Source organism: Cebus imitator, unplaced genomic scaffold (genome assembly GCF_001604975.1).
Source record: "Cebus imitator isolate Cc_AM_T3 unplaced genomic scaffold, Cebus_imitator-1.0 Scaffold40, whole genome shotgun sequence".
Lineage (NCBI taxonomy): Eukaryota > Metazoa > Chordata > Mammalia > Primates > Cebidae > Cebus > Cebus imitator.
In genome coordinates, this window is record NW_016107355.1 from 8,085,634 (window position 1) to 8,103,506 (window position 17,873).

General features: G+C 32.5%; 1 protein-coding gene across 8 annotated transcripts in view; it reads right to left on the bottom strand.

Moving 5' to 3' along the window:
- Positions 1 to 17,873, bottom strand: part of GRIA2 (glutamate ionotropic receptor AMPA type subunit 2) — a 144,988-nt gene that overhangs the window by 8,186 nt on the left and 118,929 nt on the right. For all 8 annotated transcript variants that reach the window (XR_001824338.2, XM_037737607.1, XM_037737606.1 and 5 more), the window contains exons 11-12: positions 17,368 to 17,738; positions 12,744 to 12,942 (exon numbers count right to left, since the gene is read on the bottom strand). Coding sequence is in view for 7 of the 8 variants with exons in the window: in XM_037737607.1 (XP_037593535.1) it covers positions 12,744 to 12,942; positions 17,368 to 17,738 (570 nt within the window). In the remaining variant the exon portion in view is untranslated. The remainder of the gene's footprint in view (positions 1 to 12,743; positions 12,943 to 17,367; positions 17,739 to 17,873) is intronic.

The following is a 17,873-nucleotide window of genomic DNA, read 5'->3' on the forward strand; positions in this document are numbered from 1 at the left end:
ATATCTTCTGCTGGTTTTAAGGATATTTCTCTAAGTGTAAATATAGTATCCCCAAGAATGTAAGGACTTTAAAATACAATCTAGAAAAAAAAAATGGACCTAGCTACTTTCATCTGAGCTATTATTGATCGCTGTCTTTGCAGTTTTGAATCATTTAGAAGAATATTCGTTCTGGTATGTTAGGTCATCTAGATATACAAGTTCTGTTAATCAGTCATTTTTTTATAATGGGGGTTCACATGTATTATAACATATATGACATATTTTTAAATGATCATGATTTTATGATGTAATTGTAGATTGATAACATCTATAAACTAAGTCTTTAAAATACACATTGATGATACTGAATCAGGCTGAAAGTAACTTTTCATAAGTCAGCGTTTCTGTAAGATAGACATTTTTTCTTCAGTTAGCTAATTCATTTGCCTCTCAGTTGTTAGTTTACTGTTCACTTTTTTAACAAAGTTAATAAAATGTTTTCATAACCATATATTTTCAAGAATTACTGTTTGAACATATTTAGTCAAAGGTACACAAATAGGATAATTCATAAACATTATAATACTGTTATATTAAAAACCGTCATTCATTAGGACATTTACTAATTTGAATTTCATAGCTACTTTGAAAACAAGAATTAGAAGAATCTGATGACATTCTTACTGAGAGACAATTCAGAATATATGTATTTACCTTCTACTGAACATATAAAAAAAATGTTAGGCTAAGTAATAAAAATTATGCCTAGAAATCTTGATTTTCTCCAAAACCATAGCAAAATAAATAAATAAATAAATAAAAAGTAACCAGCAGAAAAACAATCCAAAGGCAATGCAAAGTTCTTCCCTGGGCTTCTCATCTAAGAATATGCCTGATAAATCATAGTTATTTTTTATTAGGTTGGTGCAGAAGTAATTGCTGTTTTTGCCATTACTTTCAATGGCAAAACTACAATTACTTTTGAGCCAGCCTAATAGTTAGGTTAGTGTAGGTGACAATGCTTAACTTGGCCTGATTCATGTGTTAATTGTCTACTTGATGCATTTGGGAGTTGGGGCACTACAATCATCAGATCCACTCCAGCTTCTTGACCACGTATTACTTAGAAAATATTTAAAATAATGTAATCCCATGTGGTCAACTAAGATAATGTACATAATAGCATTTCCTGTTAAAATACTGGATTCCAGCAATTCATGTTACATGCGCACATTGTTCTCTAAAAAGCACCCAGATAATTAAAGCAATTGTACAGAAAACGCAAATCAAACACTAATCAAATTGCCTCAATTAGTCCCTTTGTGTGGACTTTAGAGATGAACACCAGACATTGATGATTACCACCCTCATAAACAACATCTACATTTGAGCAAATTTTAGCAAAGTAGATGAGGGAACACAGGTAAGCCATACAGAGTTTTAAAATAAACCACATAATTTCCCATCTTCTGTAATACTGATCTGATTCCTGGTCCAGAGAAGAGTGTGATGCAATGAAAAAGGAAAACAAAGGTCTTGACAATCATTTCTGTCAAGATGGCCCCGGGTAAGAGTTATAAGTCTTTCCCAGGAAAAACTGCATCTTGAATTTTCTACCTCTTCCCCAAATCTACATGCTGCTTTTCATGAAATTCAAACTCTCTCTCTCTGTACATATGTGTGTGCATGTGCATATATATATATATATATATGTTCACTTTTTAACAAAGTTAATAAAATGTATATATATCCCATACAGCTAAGTCAAGGAGGACTGGATTTTGAAGTTACATGTTAAATCTAATACAATCATTCTTTAAGCAAGCATAATAGAGTGAAACGAAATCCATCAAGATGACATTGAGAGAAGCAGGCTGGTTAATTCTCTTTTTTAATATGATCTGGAGAAAAAGGATAAAGGCCCCTCACTCAAGCTCTGGCTTATCTAACTCTCAGCCAATCAGTAACGAGAGACCCAAGAAGCTATTAATTCTAAGTTTCTATTTCAGGAAGTTAGCAACTTCCCTGGAGCCACTGAATGCACAGTTAGAATTAAACTCCAACCTATAGTTAACCCTTACTCATTTTAATGCCAAAAATTGTGCCCAGCGCTGGAAATTTAAAATGCTAATGCTACATATGATACACGAAGCGTGTTGTGCCACTGCCCAAGCTCGAGAAAAGCCCTGACAGAATCCTTCCCTGTAGAAAGATCCTATGACACTGACTCACACGCTACCTTCATAAAGCATTCCTTTCCCTTTCTCAGTGCTGGGTCCCTTGTGCACAAGCTAAATAAACTTTATCTTTATCAAGAGAAACCAGTAGTTTCTCTTTATTTCTGTCCTGGGAGACTGCAAGAACCCAATGCACCAGTAACAACAACTACCATCACATTTTGATGAGGAGACGCAGGCCTTTAGCTTAATCTGATGATATTTTGACTTCTCTATGTTTCTTAAGAAGTCAAGTTTCTTTGAACACAGCTATTCAAATCCCTTTTGATGGTTTTGTGTTATTAACAGGCATATCAATTATAAAACCATCAGATCTCATGAGAACTCACTCACTATCACAAGAACAGCATGGGGATAACCAACTCCATGAATCAATTACCTCCACCTGGTCTCTCCCTTGACACATGGGGATTATGGGGATTATAGAGATCACAATTCAAGATGAGATTTGGGTGGTGACACAAAGACTAACCATGTCACATGTTAATGTTTATAGTATTCATAGAATCACATCTTTTGGTAATTTTTATGCTTAAAAAACCATGTCCTTAAAGTTGACAATGCAAACATTACTTCCATATGTGCGCTTTCCATTATGAATGGTAAATGATATTATTATTATATATTATGCCTACTCATTATATCCTATGTATTAACTCTATGTGTACATATATGCATACAATGTGAATTGATAATATAGAGGAAGAGCAAGTGATTCCCCTCTGACCCCATTTTTCATTTTTTAATAGGATTATTCAGTTGGCCCATTCAAGATATATCATGTACAAGGACATCTTGATTACAACCAAAACACTTGACAAAATATGTTATATTCTTGTGGCTTAGATGGAAAATTAAGTTTTTCAAAATTAGGTGAGTTTGTGATGAAAATATCAATCATATTTAAAAAAACATTAATTATTATTAGTGTACAAATGCTGATTTCAACAGAAGCTATTGTTATACCACTGATTATATACTTATTTCCATTATGTCTAGTATTTCAGTCAGCATTTGGATAAAGATATACATGGCAAAGATTTCAAATGTACAGATATTACTATGGTAGATAATAGAACCAGTATTTCAATGTTATGTGATTAGGCCAATTAGCACTAACGATAATGTAAAATTTAACAGGAATGAATACAAAATCTGGCATGTAGCTTCGATCAATTCATATTTGTAGAATGGAAGACATGAGGCTTACCATGATTCATTAAAATCTACCAGGTTTTCAGTAACCTTCAAATTAAGGCAAGCTATTAATTCCATGCAGTTACCACAAAAGCTAATAAACTTAAAGATTTTAAATGAAATTATAGAGTCTAAATAACAGATTTCAAATATTTTAGGCCAACGAGGTTATTTAAGTAAGCAAAATAGCAATGGAGTAATAGAGAATGGTATGATTGTAGTAACTAGAGAATACATGATTTCATTATAGCGTATTTTTTTCTCCATGTAAACATTGGTCTGCCTGAAGAACACAAATGTTCAGGTTGAATTTGTGATCTGAAATCTGAATTTTCAGATTCAGGTCAAGAGCCTCAGAAATCACCTTATTCATGTAACCAAACACCACCTGTTCCCCCAAAACCTATTGAAATAAAAAAATAAATAAAAAGATCCTCTACAAGTAGATCAAATCAGACCCTAGATCTAGATAACACACTGTAAGAATAACATGAACAAACTTGCAATTAAAATATAAGAAAACTATAACAAGGGTTTGAAAATATAATAATAAATGGTTGAGAGAATTCAGAATTTTTAGGCTAGTGATGAGAAAAGAAAGAGATGACAATTTTCTCCATATATTTGATGTATTTATGATATGCAAAAGAAAACAATTATTTAAGTCAGAATTAGGACCAATAAATGAAAACACTTAGGATACAAGTTTTGATCTTATAAGAACTTTCTAAAGATCATAACAATAATAACTGTAACAAAATAGAATAGATTGTCATTAAAAATAGTGAATCTTAATGAACTCATTAGGTATATTCAAGAATTGTTTGGATTGTTAACTCAATAAATGTCATGATATCTCTAACATGAACAGAATTTGGGAGGTAATTTATATCTAACCCCTGTATTTACAGATGATACAGACATTAGAGATCACCACTTAGAACTTGTCTGCAATGTGAGAGTTGGCTTTTGAAATACTTTAACTCAGCATCTTGATCTAACCTCAACAGCATGCATTCAGAAACAGGGCATTTTCAAAGTTTGTGTGTATGTGTGTGTGTTTATGCAATTAAAAAGTGAATGAGAAAGACTGGTTGTGGTAGCAAACTATCCTAATTCAAAAGTCTGTGAAATTCTTTTTCATTATAAATGCACAAATTTCCAGAGAAGCAGTTGGTTTTTTGGAAAGTAGGAACATTACTAGACCATTTGCACTGTGCTCTATAGCCAGCTACCACTGCTTTAGGAAATAACTCTATATGTCCACTGCCAAGCTAAAGAGTGGCGCTTCAATATTTTGAGAAAAAAAGAAAAAGAGAGAAAGAAAGACGAAGAAAGAGAAAGAAAGAAGAAAGGAAAGAGAGAAAGAAAGAAGAAAGGAAAGAAGAGAGAAAGAGAGAAAGAGAGAAAGGAAGAAGAAAGAAAGAAAGAAAGAAAGAAAGAAAGAAAGAAAGAAAGAAAGAAAGAAGGAAAGAAAGAAAAGCAAGCAAACAAGCAACCAAAGAGAAGGAAAGAAAAGAGAAAGAGGGAGAGAAAGAGAGAGAGAAGGAAGGAAGGGAGGAAGGGAGGGAGGGAGGGAACCCAATACAAGGTATAAATGTCTTCTAACAATATTAAGAAAAGTTGACTATGGAATAAAAAGACAGGACTGAATTTGATTTCAAAATAAGGAAATGAACAAAAAACTCTAGAACTCAGAGGAAGTAACATAAAAGGAAAAATAGCTGCAAAAGTCAAGCAGTACCAAGGAGTATCCAACTAATGTACATAAGACAGAGTGGGCTCCGTGGCATTTCAGTATAAATCCCTTTGGTAAGTCAAGGACCACAATACTTTCTATATTTCCTACCCTCAAATTTCACACTAGTAATCCATGCAGGGAAAGGGTATCTGTATCCTGAAATAAATGTTTAAAGACTGTGGTCTCAATCTTTCTGGTAAAAAGATCAAAGTTGTTTCATCAAACATATATTTAAATATTTAGAATATAGACTGAATATTTAGCTTTAGTCTATGTTCTTATTTGCTATGTCAAGAATAATAGACTAGTCAGAAAAGTATTTGGATCAAAATTATATAGGACAATGACTTTATAACATATATACAGCTAAAGGTAATTTTATATATTTCATATTTGTATTTATCAGATGCTGGCCACAGTAAAATGTCTGCAATCATTTTAATGGTTGATATATTTCATTTTGAAAAGCACAAATATTAATACAAGCCTCTAATTTTTTAATTTTATTTTAATGCTAATACGAAAATTTTAATTCTACCTAGTATTATTAAGGAAGTAACATTGGCTATAAGATCTGAGAGAGATACCATAAATTTTAAAATCTATAAAACATCCTTTACTATGATAAGATCTTTGTTCCTTTAAGGACAACATGAAATAATCATATTTTGGAACTTTGAGAATATTTATCATTGCTTGATTTGTCCAATTTCCATTTTATTTTTAAAATTTAATTTCTCGGCTAGGCAAGATGGTTCATGCCTGTAATACCAGCATTCTGGGAGGTGGCAGGATCACTTAAGCCCAGCAGCTCAAGACCAGCCTGGGCAACATAGGGAGAACCCTCTTTCTACAAAAAAATTAGAAATTAGCTGAGCGTGGTGGCAGACACTTGTGATCCCAGCTACTCTGGAGGATTAGTTCAACCCAGGAGGCTGAGGTTGCAGTGAGCCATGACTGTGCCACAGCACTGCAGCCTGGGTGACAGGGTGAAGCCCTGTCTCAAGAAACAAACAAAGAGAAAAAATCATTTCCCTATGAAAATAAGCAGCCACTTTTACCAATTTCTTTGCTTTGGCTAATCACTTAGTAGGAGTCAGAGCAAAATCATCTGCTAGAAATGCAAAAGATAAATTACTTTAATATCAAATTTTCCTTCAAATATCAAAAGTATAATTTAATAATTTTCAAATTTTTGTCACCAATACTTGTATTTAGTTGAGATTTGATCACAATATATTTAAATAATTGAACAATTTTATTCTCTTTTCTACAGAGCTGTAGGACAATATTTATTACCATGGCAACTAGTGTGAAAAATCCAACAGAGGCAGGCAGAGATGGTTCTTTTACTTAAATACAATAATAAAGTGAATTGAAAACTAAGGCATTTAAAGTATCTGTACAGTTTATTCTGAAATTCATCTTCTCTCTGAAACATTTAAACAGGAATTTTAGAAAGGTTTTGAAATGAGAGACAAATTCCAAATCACTTCTCTATTGTTTTAACCTTTCCTTCTAAATCAATTGTTTTCATGATAAGCTATTGGTATGAAAAGGAATGCAGTCTCTTCGGTATGGACAATAGAAAGCATGCTGTAATCTGATTAATCAAATTATTTAGCCAGTGTATGGCAGAAGTGGTCTTTAAAAGACACAATAGGATGGTTAGAGAGTACATTGACATTTGCAAAGAATAGTTATGGAAAGAGAATGACCAAAATAACAAATCTACCCTGGGAAAAGCTACCACTTTGCACAATAATTACAGCTTGACAGGCAGACATACAACTTCCTTAGCACTGGGTCACCAAAAACACATGATTCATTATGGCTTCTTTTACATTTCCCTATTTTTCTCTTCCTATGAAATTTAAGAACTACTGAATGAGCTGCATGGTTCTTAAAATGGACAATACATTTTAAAGGAAACATTTTGACACTTCCTGTGTTGTTAACCCAGCTAGTGTTAGCTGAAATGGGAGAACACGGGTTCTCCCAAAGGCAACTTAGGCTAAATGTATTCTTAAATACATTTAGGATGCTTTATGAATTCAGTGCTTCCTCAGATGTTCTGTGGAATGGTGATAAAAATTAAAATGTCAGAGAAAGAAAAACTGCCAACCAGAAAAGAAATGATTTTGACATCTCCTGGATCGTCTAGAGAAGGCTTGGGCATACAAGAGTTTTCAGCTGTGCAGATTGTTCTGCTATAATTAAGCCCCCAAAAAACTGAGGAAAGAAAATTTGTAAAAGATGACTAACCATGCATGAGTGACTTGCAATATATGCATACAGTGCTATTTTTTCCTTATTTATTCACATTCAGCATTTATTTAATACCTACTATTTTTGAAACTATTTAAATATTTAAGCAGGGGTGACACATCTATGAAGGGTCTACTTTGTTATGAGTAACATTCTACACATATAGAAACATAAATGGCTATACTCATTTCATTTCCAGAAGATCTGAAAGATATTATATGTTGATAAGTAGATATATGCATATGTATCATAGACATACATATTTCTGCCTTCATAAAAATAGGCAATATAGGTAATTGTGGCAGATAAATCATTAGCAATAACAGGAATAATAAAATAAACATTGGGAATGACAAATTCGTGAAATTCATTTTTATAACATGGCAATAAAGAAATCATGCTGTATTATTACTAAATACAAACAATAACTGACTTAAATGTAACTTTAATGAAATAGCAATTAATATAGTTCTATAGAAGAGGTGTCATAATGGCTAGCACATTTTTATTTGCAATTATATTTCAGGAATGCTTTCATATGTAAATATAAATAAGTGTCTTTTATGCCATAAAGAGTGTTGAAAAAAGTTACCATCTTTAAAAGGACACTCTCAATTACTTTAATTATCTTGTAATATTGATTATATAGAAGGGCCATGGATACATATGGAAAATTTCATACTAATTATTTCACTGGTAAGTATCAGCTGCATTAATACAAGTTATCTATCATTTATACTATTTCTTACCTCTGTAAAAAGTCTACAATGCTGGGTGATAACAGTAGAGTCTTATGGTTTATTATCAGACTAAATTTATCTTTTGCAGATGGAATAAACTTCTTTAAACAAGAAGGCAAATGCCCGTATTTTGGCAAAGCTTAGAATCTTTTTCTTCTAACATTATCATCAAAATAGACAACATATTTAGAGGATAAATTGTGTCCCTCATCCTCCCAGAGGAGAGAACCAGAGGGAACAGATTGCAGTGTGGAGACAGCACAGGCATGAAGAGTGACTTCCTATAGGCAAGTTAATACTTGTGCTTCGTGGTCTGACAAGCCAATGAGAAGTTTAGATAAGAAAACCATTTCTTGTCCTTAAAAATCAAATTTTCTGTAGGAACATACTGCATATAGGTCCTATAAAATCATTTTCCACACAAAGTCATCTAATTTAAGATCTGTCCTATTTTATTGAGATAAGAAATTATTAAAATGTGAAGCTCTAAAAATAGTGGCTTATAATTGAAAGGCTAATTCTCTCTTAATTATAGGTATGCTACAGTGGCATTATAATTAGGGATGATCAGTAATTCCAAAATGAATCAGACTTTATCATTCCCTCTGTACAAGGATATGCATAGGTTCCACAAACAGAAAACTGCAAAAAATGGAGATGTAGACTCATTTTCTTCACATCTCTTGGTGGTTACAAGATTGTTCTCCATTTACTCTCTCTTTCAAGCAAAACAAAGTAAATATATCATGAATGTTTCATTTAATGATCATCACTGAAGGAAAGTATAGAGTTTAAATTAGAAAATTTGCAGTTTAAATTGAACTTCTACAACAATTATATACTCACTGACTTTACTAAACTAACATTAATGTAATCTGGTTTACCACTATTTACCTGAATCTGAAAATATCTTAGACATTAATGGAAGAACAAACATCATCTTAGTACAGAACAGATCTCTGACTATTAAATAAAATATTCATCTTATAAATTTATATGAAGTGCTTTTATCTCAAGAAGAATATACTTTAATTAAACAATATTGAAACAAAAGACTAGGAGTTTGAAATTCTGAATTCTATTTTAGAACTGACCATTAATTTTTAAATGGCCTCAACTTATTTTTTAACTTTCAGTTAGTTATTATTTGAAATTTAGACAATGACCTCACTTCTCAAATCAATTTCTGCAATGCTAAATACAAACCTCTGCCTATGATGAAAACCAACAGTTGACTTGGTTTTCAAGTCATACTTGAGATAAACTCAGTGGTAACAGAGAATTTAACAATAATATAACTAATAAAACTCCTAGTTGTAAAAGAGCATTTTAAAAAGCTATCATTAAAGCCAAATTAAGCCACATTACAAAACATGAAGATAAATGCTAGAACTTGAAAGCTTAGCAAATGGCAAAAGTGTATTATTGCACATTGAATCAGCTATTTTACTGGGTCTTGGCTCCAAAAGTAGGCAGAATGAATGGGCAGAGAGCAAAGTAAGCAATACATGTTTTTAGTCTGGCTTCAGCCCACTTCATCCATATCCCGTTCCTGGTAGGCTGGACCATGGAAATCAGTCTGCCAGCCTTCACCCTGCTCTGTATCTGACTTACACAGAAGCCCCAAAATTCCAAAGGGAAGTTGAGAGAAGATGAACCTAAAACCTGCGGTGAATGTTAATTTTGAGGATAGAAACAAGAATTCCCTTTGTCACATTTTTCCACAAAAACTCAGTAATTCAACCACACTACAGCCAATAGACAAACTGCAGTTTACCCTATGATATAAGGGAACAATATTAATGAAAATCAAATATTTTTGTCTTTAAAATGTCTCTAAATTAGCTTCATCTTGTTTAATACATTTTATATAACATTCTATGAAAAAATGATTGACCCAAAGGGAATCTGTTATTCAATTTCCCTTCAGTAATTCAGTAAACTCTAGGTGAAAGGGATGAGACTTGCTGGATACAGTTGGAAAGCCATAGTATCCCAGAAAACATTTTGAGGATCGGAAGCAAAAATAAGATTTTCCTCGCTATTACCATCATGGCATCCAATTATCAAATATTATTATAATACTGTTAGCAAAACTGCTCAAAACTACTTATGAACTAGCAATAATTTTATTTAATCCAACTTGAAGAAACAAAACTTTTGTATATGTAATTTCCCAAATCTCAACCATTTCATATATTTCAATGAAAGAATTAACATATCAAGTTCCTATTCTCTTTGGTGAAGTGTGCTGTTTTGTTGGCTTCTCTTTTTTTTTTTTTTGGTACAAAAAGAATATTGTGATTTTAAATAATTTTGAGCCCACAATCTTCTTTCTCTAGATAAGGAGAAGCTGACTACAACATCATACGCACTGAGACCTAGCCAATGGCATTTCATCAACAGTTCCTTTTGGAGACAGTTTGAGAGGAACTGTGAGGACTTGCTTAGGTGTCGACCATATCTGATGCTCTAGCATTACATCGGTAAGTGTAGATGTAATGAGTAACAGAACATGAAGACAGTGAAATAAATCCAGAGACTCTGATGCACAAGGAAAAATAGCATAGGTAAAGAACCCTGGCTAGGAGGAAAAGACTTCAGCATACTTATTAGTTGCATGAATTTGATCAAATACCCAAAATTACCTGAGCTTCTATTTAATACACAGATATCAAATAAAAATCATTGCCCTGACTATCAGACAGATATTGTGAGATTCAAAGAGGTAAGCATAAGAAACTTCTTTGGGGAGCTATACTTATGAATTACCTAAATATCCATCATCACTTCTTTATTACTCTAGGGAAGAAAAGCCTTACAACCTGATAAAACCTCCACAATTGCATATTGGAACAAATGGGCTCCATGAGGTTAGTGCACTGAAACAAAAGAGTAGCAATGTTCTTTTCCTGAACTCATCTAGCTTTCTTATCTTGTCTACTAGGGATTGTGAATACACTGGCCATATAATTCTGGCATCACCAACATGTGTTTATATGATTGATTCAGTGAAGATATGCAGAAAAGCTTTGTGAATGTGAATGCGTAGTAGCAGAAAATAGTTGTCACTACTATTGTCCAAACAAGGTAATAACGGAAACTCTCCATAGATGCATTCTCAACTGGAAGAGAGTATTTGAAAATAATTAAGATTATTTTAATCAACCTAAGTAGCACCAAGTCAACTATGTTATAACAGGCTTCTACATCATTCTCATAGATCTCATTTACTTCAGGAGGGAGCACCTTATTTTTTCAAATAAGAACAAGAAAGCCACATGCATACAAATATTAAAAATGCTTTCAAATGTACTTCTAATTGAGGAACATACAGCATTTTAATTTATTTTAATAAATCCATTGTTATAAAGCTAGAGCATTGTTATACTGAGTATTCTTACACATATTGCATATATGTTTAGAAATGATAATACATTGTCATTAGTAGCAAATCTACATTATAAGATTCTTACTAAAATCTGCCTTACAGTAAAAAAAAAAAAGGTACTGATGGTCCACATTTTTGCACTTAAATTGAGGTATCTAATTAATTCATCAAGGTCCTGTACTCTCCACATACACCCAAGTTAAATCTGTTATTAGCTGTGGTTCTACCACCCCCACCCCCAGAATCCTTTTTCCCCGAGTATCTTCAGCTGAACTAAAGTTATTCAGAAAAGAGACCAGAGGTAATGTAGCATGAGATGGCCAAAGGGCCATCAGTATTTTAACATTTGGCAAATTGAAGGCCCCAATCCTAATTCAGGAATAAGTTTGATTAGATCTCACTCAAACTCAGATATATTCAAAGTTATTTGTAGATTATCAGAGGCCATTATATGTCACATATATTGACTTTAGACCTAAGTTAATCAGCTGGATTTAAACATTTTCATAGAGTTTTCTTACATACACAATAGTAGAAAGAAAGAAAATTATGCCAACATCAAGCCCTTGGGCTTATACTATAGACCAAGAACATAAGAACAAAAGTTAAAAGAAAAAAGTAACCCACATCTAATAGACACAATATAAATATGCTACATATTTAAGAAATTAGGAAGTAGAGGGCTTTTGTTAGCTTTTCCTTGGAAGCTTTGCACATAACATGCAGTATCATCACATACGAACCTAATCTGTTTCCTTATGCATAATTAACATAACTGGTTTGAATGTGAGTTTTTCAATTATAAACTAGGTAAGATACATGTAGTCATATTTATTTAAAATCCAACAAAAATAAGGTGTTTTGTTGAAAACATAATAATCTAATCTTAACTATATTTTGCTTCAATTTCGTTCCAAAAGGACACTCAATTTTTGTACAACAGATTCATTGCAACATTGTGGATTTTCTCCTAAGGAGTTATGAGTCAGAAACTAGAGCTAGACCTAAGTATCCGGATAGGAAAGTGTCAGAGACAGAGACAAGGTCAAGAGCAGAGATAAAATTAGAGACAGAGATAGAGGTCACTTTCACATAGTACCTTGGTATTGACTCCAGGAGGGGAAGCAAAGTTTAAATAGGTTAAATTTCAGGAACAAAATCAGAAACTACAAAACAGAATCTCTTACCCTGAAAAACTCTTTAGTGGAGCCAGAGTCTAATGTTCCATAAGCAATTTCTGTTTGCTTAGAAAGATCCTCAGCACTTTCGATGGGAGACACCATCCTCTCTACAGTCAGGAAGGCAGCTAAGTTAGCCGTGTAGGAGGAGATTATGATCAGGGTAAAGAACCACCACACACCTCCAACAATGCGCCCAGAGAGGGATCTAATAACAAGTATGAAATGGATTTGTAAAGTGAAATGAATGGCCTAATAAAAACACAAGTTAACAGCATTATGCAAATATTGACTTATGAGAAAATATTTAATTTTACAGTTGTCAATATATCTGCCAGTTAATGACACTGGAAATCATTAAACATTTTGGGCAAGGAGTACAGATTAGTTAAATTTAATAACATACACACAGATCAAAACTTCTGATTTCTGGAATTCTTTCATAATTGTAATGCCCAAATGGTTTATGATATGAATCCCATAAGAACGTAGTTTCAAGAAATTTACAAATACTCATAAAAATTTGTCCTCTCATGACATAAGTAAACATAAACAAGAGAATCTAATATCATCAGCAAAACTCAGAACAATGTTTATGAACAAAATCAAAAATTTTTTAAAAGCATACTCTGCAGATATAACTTTAAACGCCAAAGAAACCCTCCCTTTAATTCAGCTAGTGAATTTCCAAAGCAAAAAAGGCTGAAAATTTTGTTAATTTTTGTGTATGTAAAACATGGATGTTAGATAAGTACAAGAGAGAAAAATGAGGAAGAAAGAATACAAGCAAGGATACCACACAAACTATAATTATTAATGAATAAAAATCAGATGGCTTCAGGGTATGGATGGCTATGACCCTGCTCCTCAATGTGTCCTGCTCAAAAAAAAAAAAAAAAAAAAAAAAAACTCAAAAAAACAAATTAGACATTTAAAAGTTTGTGAAGATATAAACTTCTAGTTTGGTTTATAATAAAATAACGATATTTTTCTGAGTACCAATTCTTACATAAAATAGTTTGCAAAAGCTTAATAAATTCCCAATAATTTACTTAAAAGTCTGAAGTAGAGAAATGCAGTTATACAGAAAAATATATATATTGTATTATTTTGAAAGATTTGATGAGATTCTGCACATAACTAAGAATTTGAATAATATTGACAAACCAATAAAAATAACCATTTCTTTGTTGTCGATAACTCTGCTATGTGTAACAATTAGACTTACTAGTATAAATAAGTGATATTTCTAAAAATTTAAATCATGATTGGCAATTTATGATCTAAAGTTTCTGATAATTAACAGTAAGAAATATATCTTTTGGTGAAATATATACTAGATCAAACATTTGGGAAATATTTGGAGAATGAACCACTCAAACAGTTAAGAAAGAAGAGAAGCTAACTTAAATGGAAAGTTTTTTCAGATAAAAACATCAGTTGCTAAAATAAAGGAGAAAGAGAGAGATGAACAGCAAAGAAAAACAAAAAGAATATAATTAAGAGTCTTTATCACAAAGTCTGTAGGAAATACAAAAATTAAATAAATATGATAGGATGGAAAAAGTTAAACACTTCCCACATATATTCTGAAAAGAATATTAAATATATTTTACATTTGAAAAATGCCTTACATAGACACAACAGCTCTCAAAGTGTTCACTATTTATCCAATATCAGTGGGAAGTACTGTTATACAGCACATATCCTCTATTTAAGAGGGCAGACTTAGTACTTGATTGCTCAAATCCCTTACAACAAAAGCTGATACCATGGTACGCAGCTTTTGAAACTACATATTGCATATTAATTTATGATATGTTTAAGAACCATTGTTACAGGTGTAAAAAAAGTTAGACATAAGATATCCTCTATATCAGTCCTTATGTTGGATTTAAGAACATTTAATATGTCAACTGATTTAAAATGTGCATATCTATAAAAATAATTGAACTTATAAATCATTCAAAGGTGAAAAATACTACGACTATTGTTATATACTTCTAAATATTTTTTAAGTATCAATTCATTCCCTCAAAGAGTTCCTGAGAAATTATGCAGAGAAGGAAATTCAATATTATTTTACGTTGACAAACAAAAACTACAACTAAAAGTAAAACTTTCGCCCATTAGTATCAGCACTAAAGGAGTAAAAAAATGTGCATATGCTCTTTAAAATGATACACATTTTTATATTCATTTGATTCCTTTAGGGTCATTGGGGACAATCCTGAAGCAAACAAGACAATAAAAATAACCTTTACAGCATATTGCTCTCATAATTTCTGTGAGTCTATTCTTCATGAAACCATGTTTTACAGTTAAAATGTTCCAAACTTAATTTCAGAAAATGAAAAGGCAGTTAATTTAATAAATCACTCTAGATTAAGACTTAAATGTGTTTTGTTAACATTAATAATATAGTTCCATGTCATATTTTACTTGGAAAGGAATTATAAATATTTTTAAAATATTTAAAGACATTTGTAAAGTGATCTGTGCACGTCATCTTTTTAAAAATGATAATAAGCTGCTGTATTTTTCTCAATTAGGATAACCATCATTGCATTATTTAAAAAAATGATAGTTTTGTTCATTAAAAATCATTAACTTTGTCAATGTATTATGTTGAATTTTAAAATGCATATATAGCATAAAGTGAAAGACATGTACCTCAAATGTTTTGGCAAAATGAATTTTTATCACATACATTCTGAGGGAAAAAATATCAATCAATAACAAAGAAAAATATGCTATCTAAAATCTGTTTATCCTACCAGGAATTAAAAATTACTACATGTGAAATTGTAGTGTCATGACTCATGAATGAAATCAAAAGGATAGAAAAAATATCTTAATTTAGATGCAGCCTCCATAAAAAGGAGATGTCATCTATATGTCATGATGGACCCTGGGATAATACAGATGGCTGATAAGCCTTGTGCTCTAGCCCCTAGATGCAAATAGGTTTCCCACTCTTTGACAAACACTAGATAGCTAAACAACTACGTGCAGTGCCATCACGTCTAGGAGCAGGCCTCTAATGGGAACTCGGACCAGACCTACTTCATAATGAACCCACATACACTGCTCCCGACTATCCAAAAGGCAGAGCACAGTTTATGTGACCCCAGCATACTATTGTCTTACATTTCAGAACTAGGGTAACATAGTTCATTGTCCTTATCAAAGGGTGAACCACTTCTTTACCATTTTATGGGCCAGAATGTTCTCTGAGACCACAATTTGGTTAGTATTTTCCTCCTAATTATTAGAAACTGGTCTATATATCTTTAACTTGGATCAAATAAATGAAATACAGAGGTGATAAAATTATGAAGCTTATATATTTTGTCAGAGGTAAAAATATGTATGTATATATATATATACATATATACATATATGCCATGCTGTGCAAAGACCAATGGCATACTGCTAATACACTGCAGTACCATAGAGAAGCCACAGGGAATCTGGTGGAACTGAGATTTTTAAAATCTGTATAATTCATAAAAATGTAATTTTTTTATCATTCCTACTATAATTACCTACTATCAGAGAAGTAAATCACTGATAATTTCTGCCTACATGATGTTCCTTTATCTCACTGGGTGAAATATACTAAAAAGATTGCAAAACATGCAAATCTTTGAGCTTCTCATATAGTTTTCTTAAATTAATCACTTGTTATTCTCAAAGTGATTTTAAAAACGCACGATACAATGAAATTGTATCACTAGCGCTAAAGGCACCTGCTTCACTAGTTATTAAGATAGCCAGTAAAATTAAAGAAGGGTAGTAGAGCCCAAATTAAAATGTGCCAGTAGACTGATAATCATTTTGACTTTAAATGTTAATCACACGAGAAAAAGTATGATTTATTGCTCTGAAGAGCCAAACATGGCTATCATTCTTATTCACGTGTGCAACATGAACAAAATCCATAGGCACTTTGTGGCAGATCCATTATAATTAGGTATTCTAGTGCAAGGATTTAACGTAGCATAATGAGATTAAAGGTATGTGAGTTTATTCCATGATGTGTGTGTATTACCGTTTAATATGGACAGCTTTTTGTAATGAATGATTAGTCCCCTACAGGAATTGGTGGGCAGTTAAAAATATGCTATTATATTAATCCAGCAACCTCACCTTGAAAAAAAAATTATAATCTCTCTCTCATACCATTTCCATGAGCTAATGATGATAAAATAAAAGAGATGGGATGTGTGCCAATGAAGTTTTATCTAACAAGGTGTTATTTATAAATAATGTTGCCCATTTTCCCATATACAGGTCTGTGGATTAACACACAGATGACTGTAAAATGAGAATATGCAGCAAAAACACGGTACCCCTCCAAGAAGGCATGGAATGATAGGAACCTTATGCATTTTATAGCCTCTCCATGGTGTGTATAATTTCACCAGGGAAATAAGTGAGCAATATTCAAAGAACATTGTTCAAATATTTCGCAGACTTATGCCGAAGGCAAGAGGATGTCCTTCAGGAGTCTTGAACTGCTTGGACAGGAATTCGGCAGCTGGTAACTTCTTTAGAGTGAATTCATAAACACCATGAATGTCTACTTGAGACCTAAAATGCACAAAGTTGAAGCAGGTGAGTAACCAACCTTGGCGAAATATCGCATCCTTGCTGCATAAAGGCACCCAAGGAAAACCAGAGACTATTAAAAATCCCAAATTCATTAGTTGATTCACTACTTTGTGTTTCTCTTCCATCTTCAAACTCCTCAGTGTGCCACTCGTAGGGGCTAAATCTGCTGACCAGGAATAAAACTACACTGACCCCAATGTAGGCAAAAACAATGCACATCCAGATCTCATAGGCTAAAGGATCAAGAAAGGAAAACACTCCTGGTTTGGACTTCTGAGGCTTCTTGATCATGATAGATATCCCGAGGCTCATGAAGGGCTTTGAGAAGTCAATCACCTCTTCTCTCACAAGGGTAATAGTTAATGGTGCAATTGCAATATCAGCTTTCTGTAAGGAAAAAAAGTAAAATAATAGTACCTGAAGTCATGGTGAAAAGGGAATCATGGTTATATCACTGGATCAAAGAAAAAGGAGAGGAAATCAGAGAAATATCAATAATTATTTCCCTGGTATAGTCCCAGT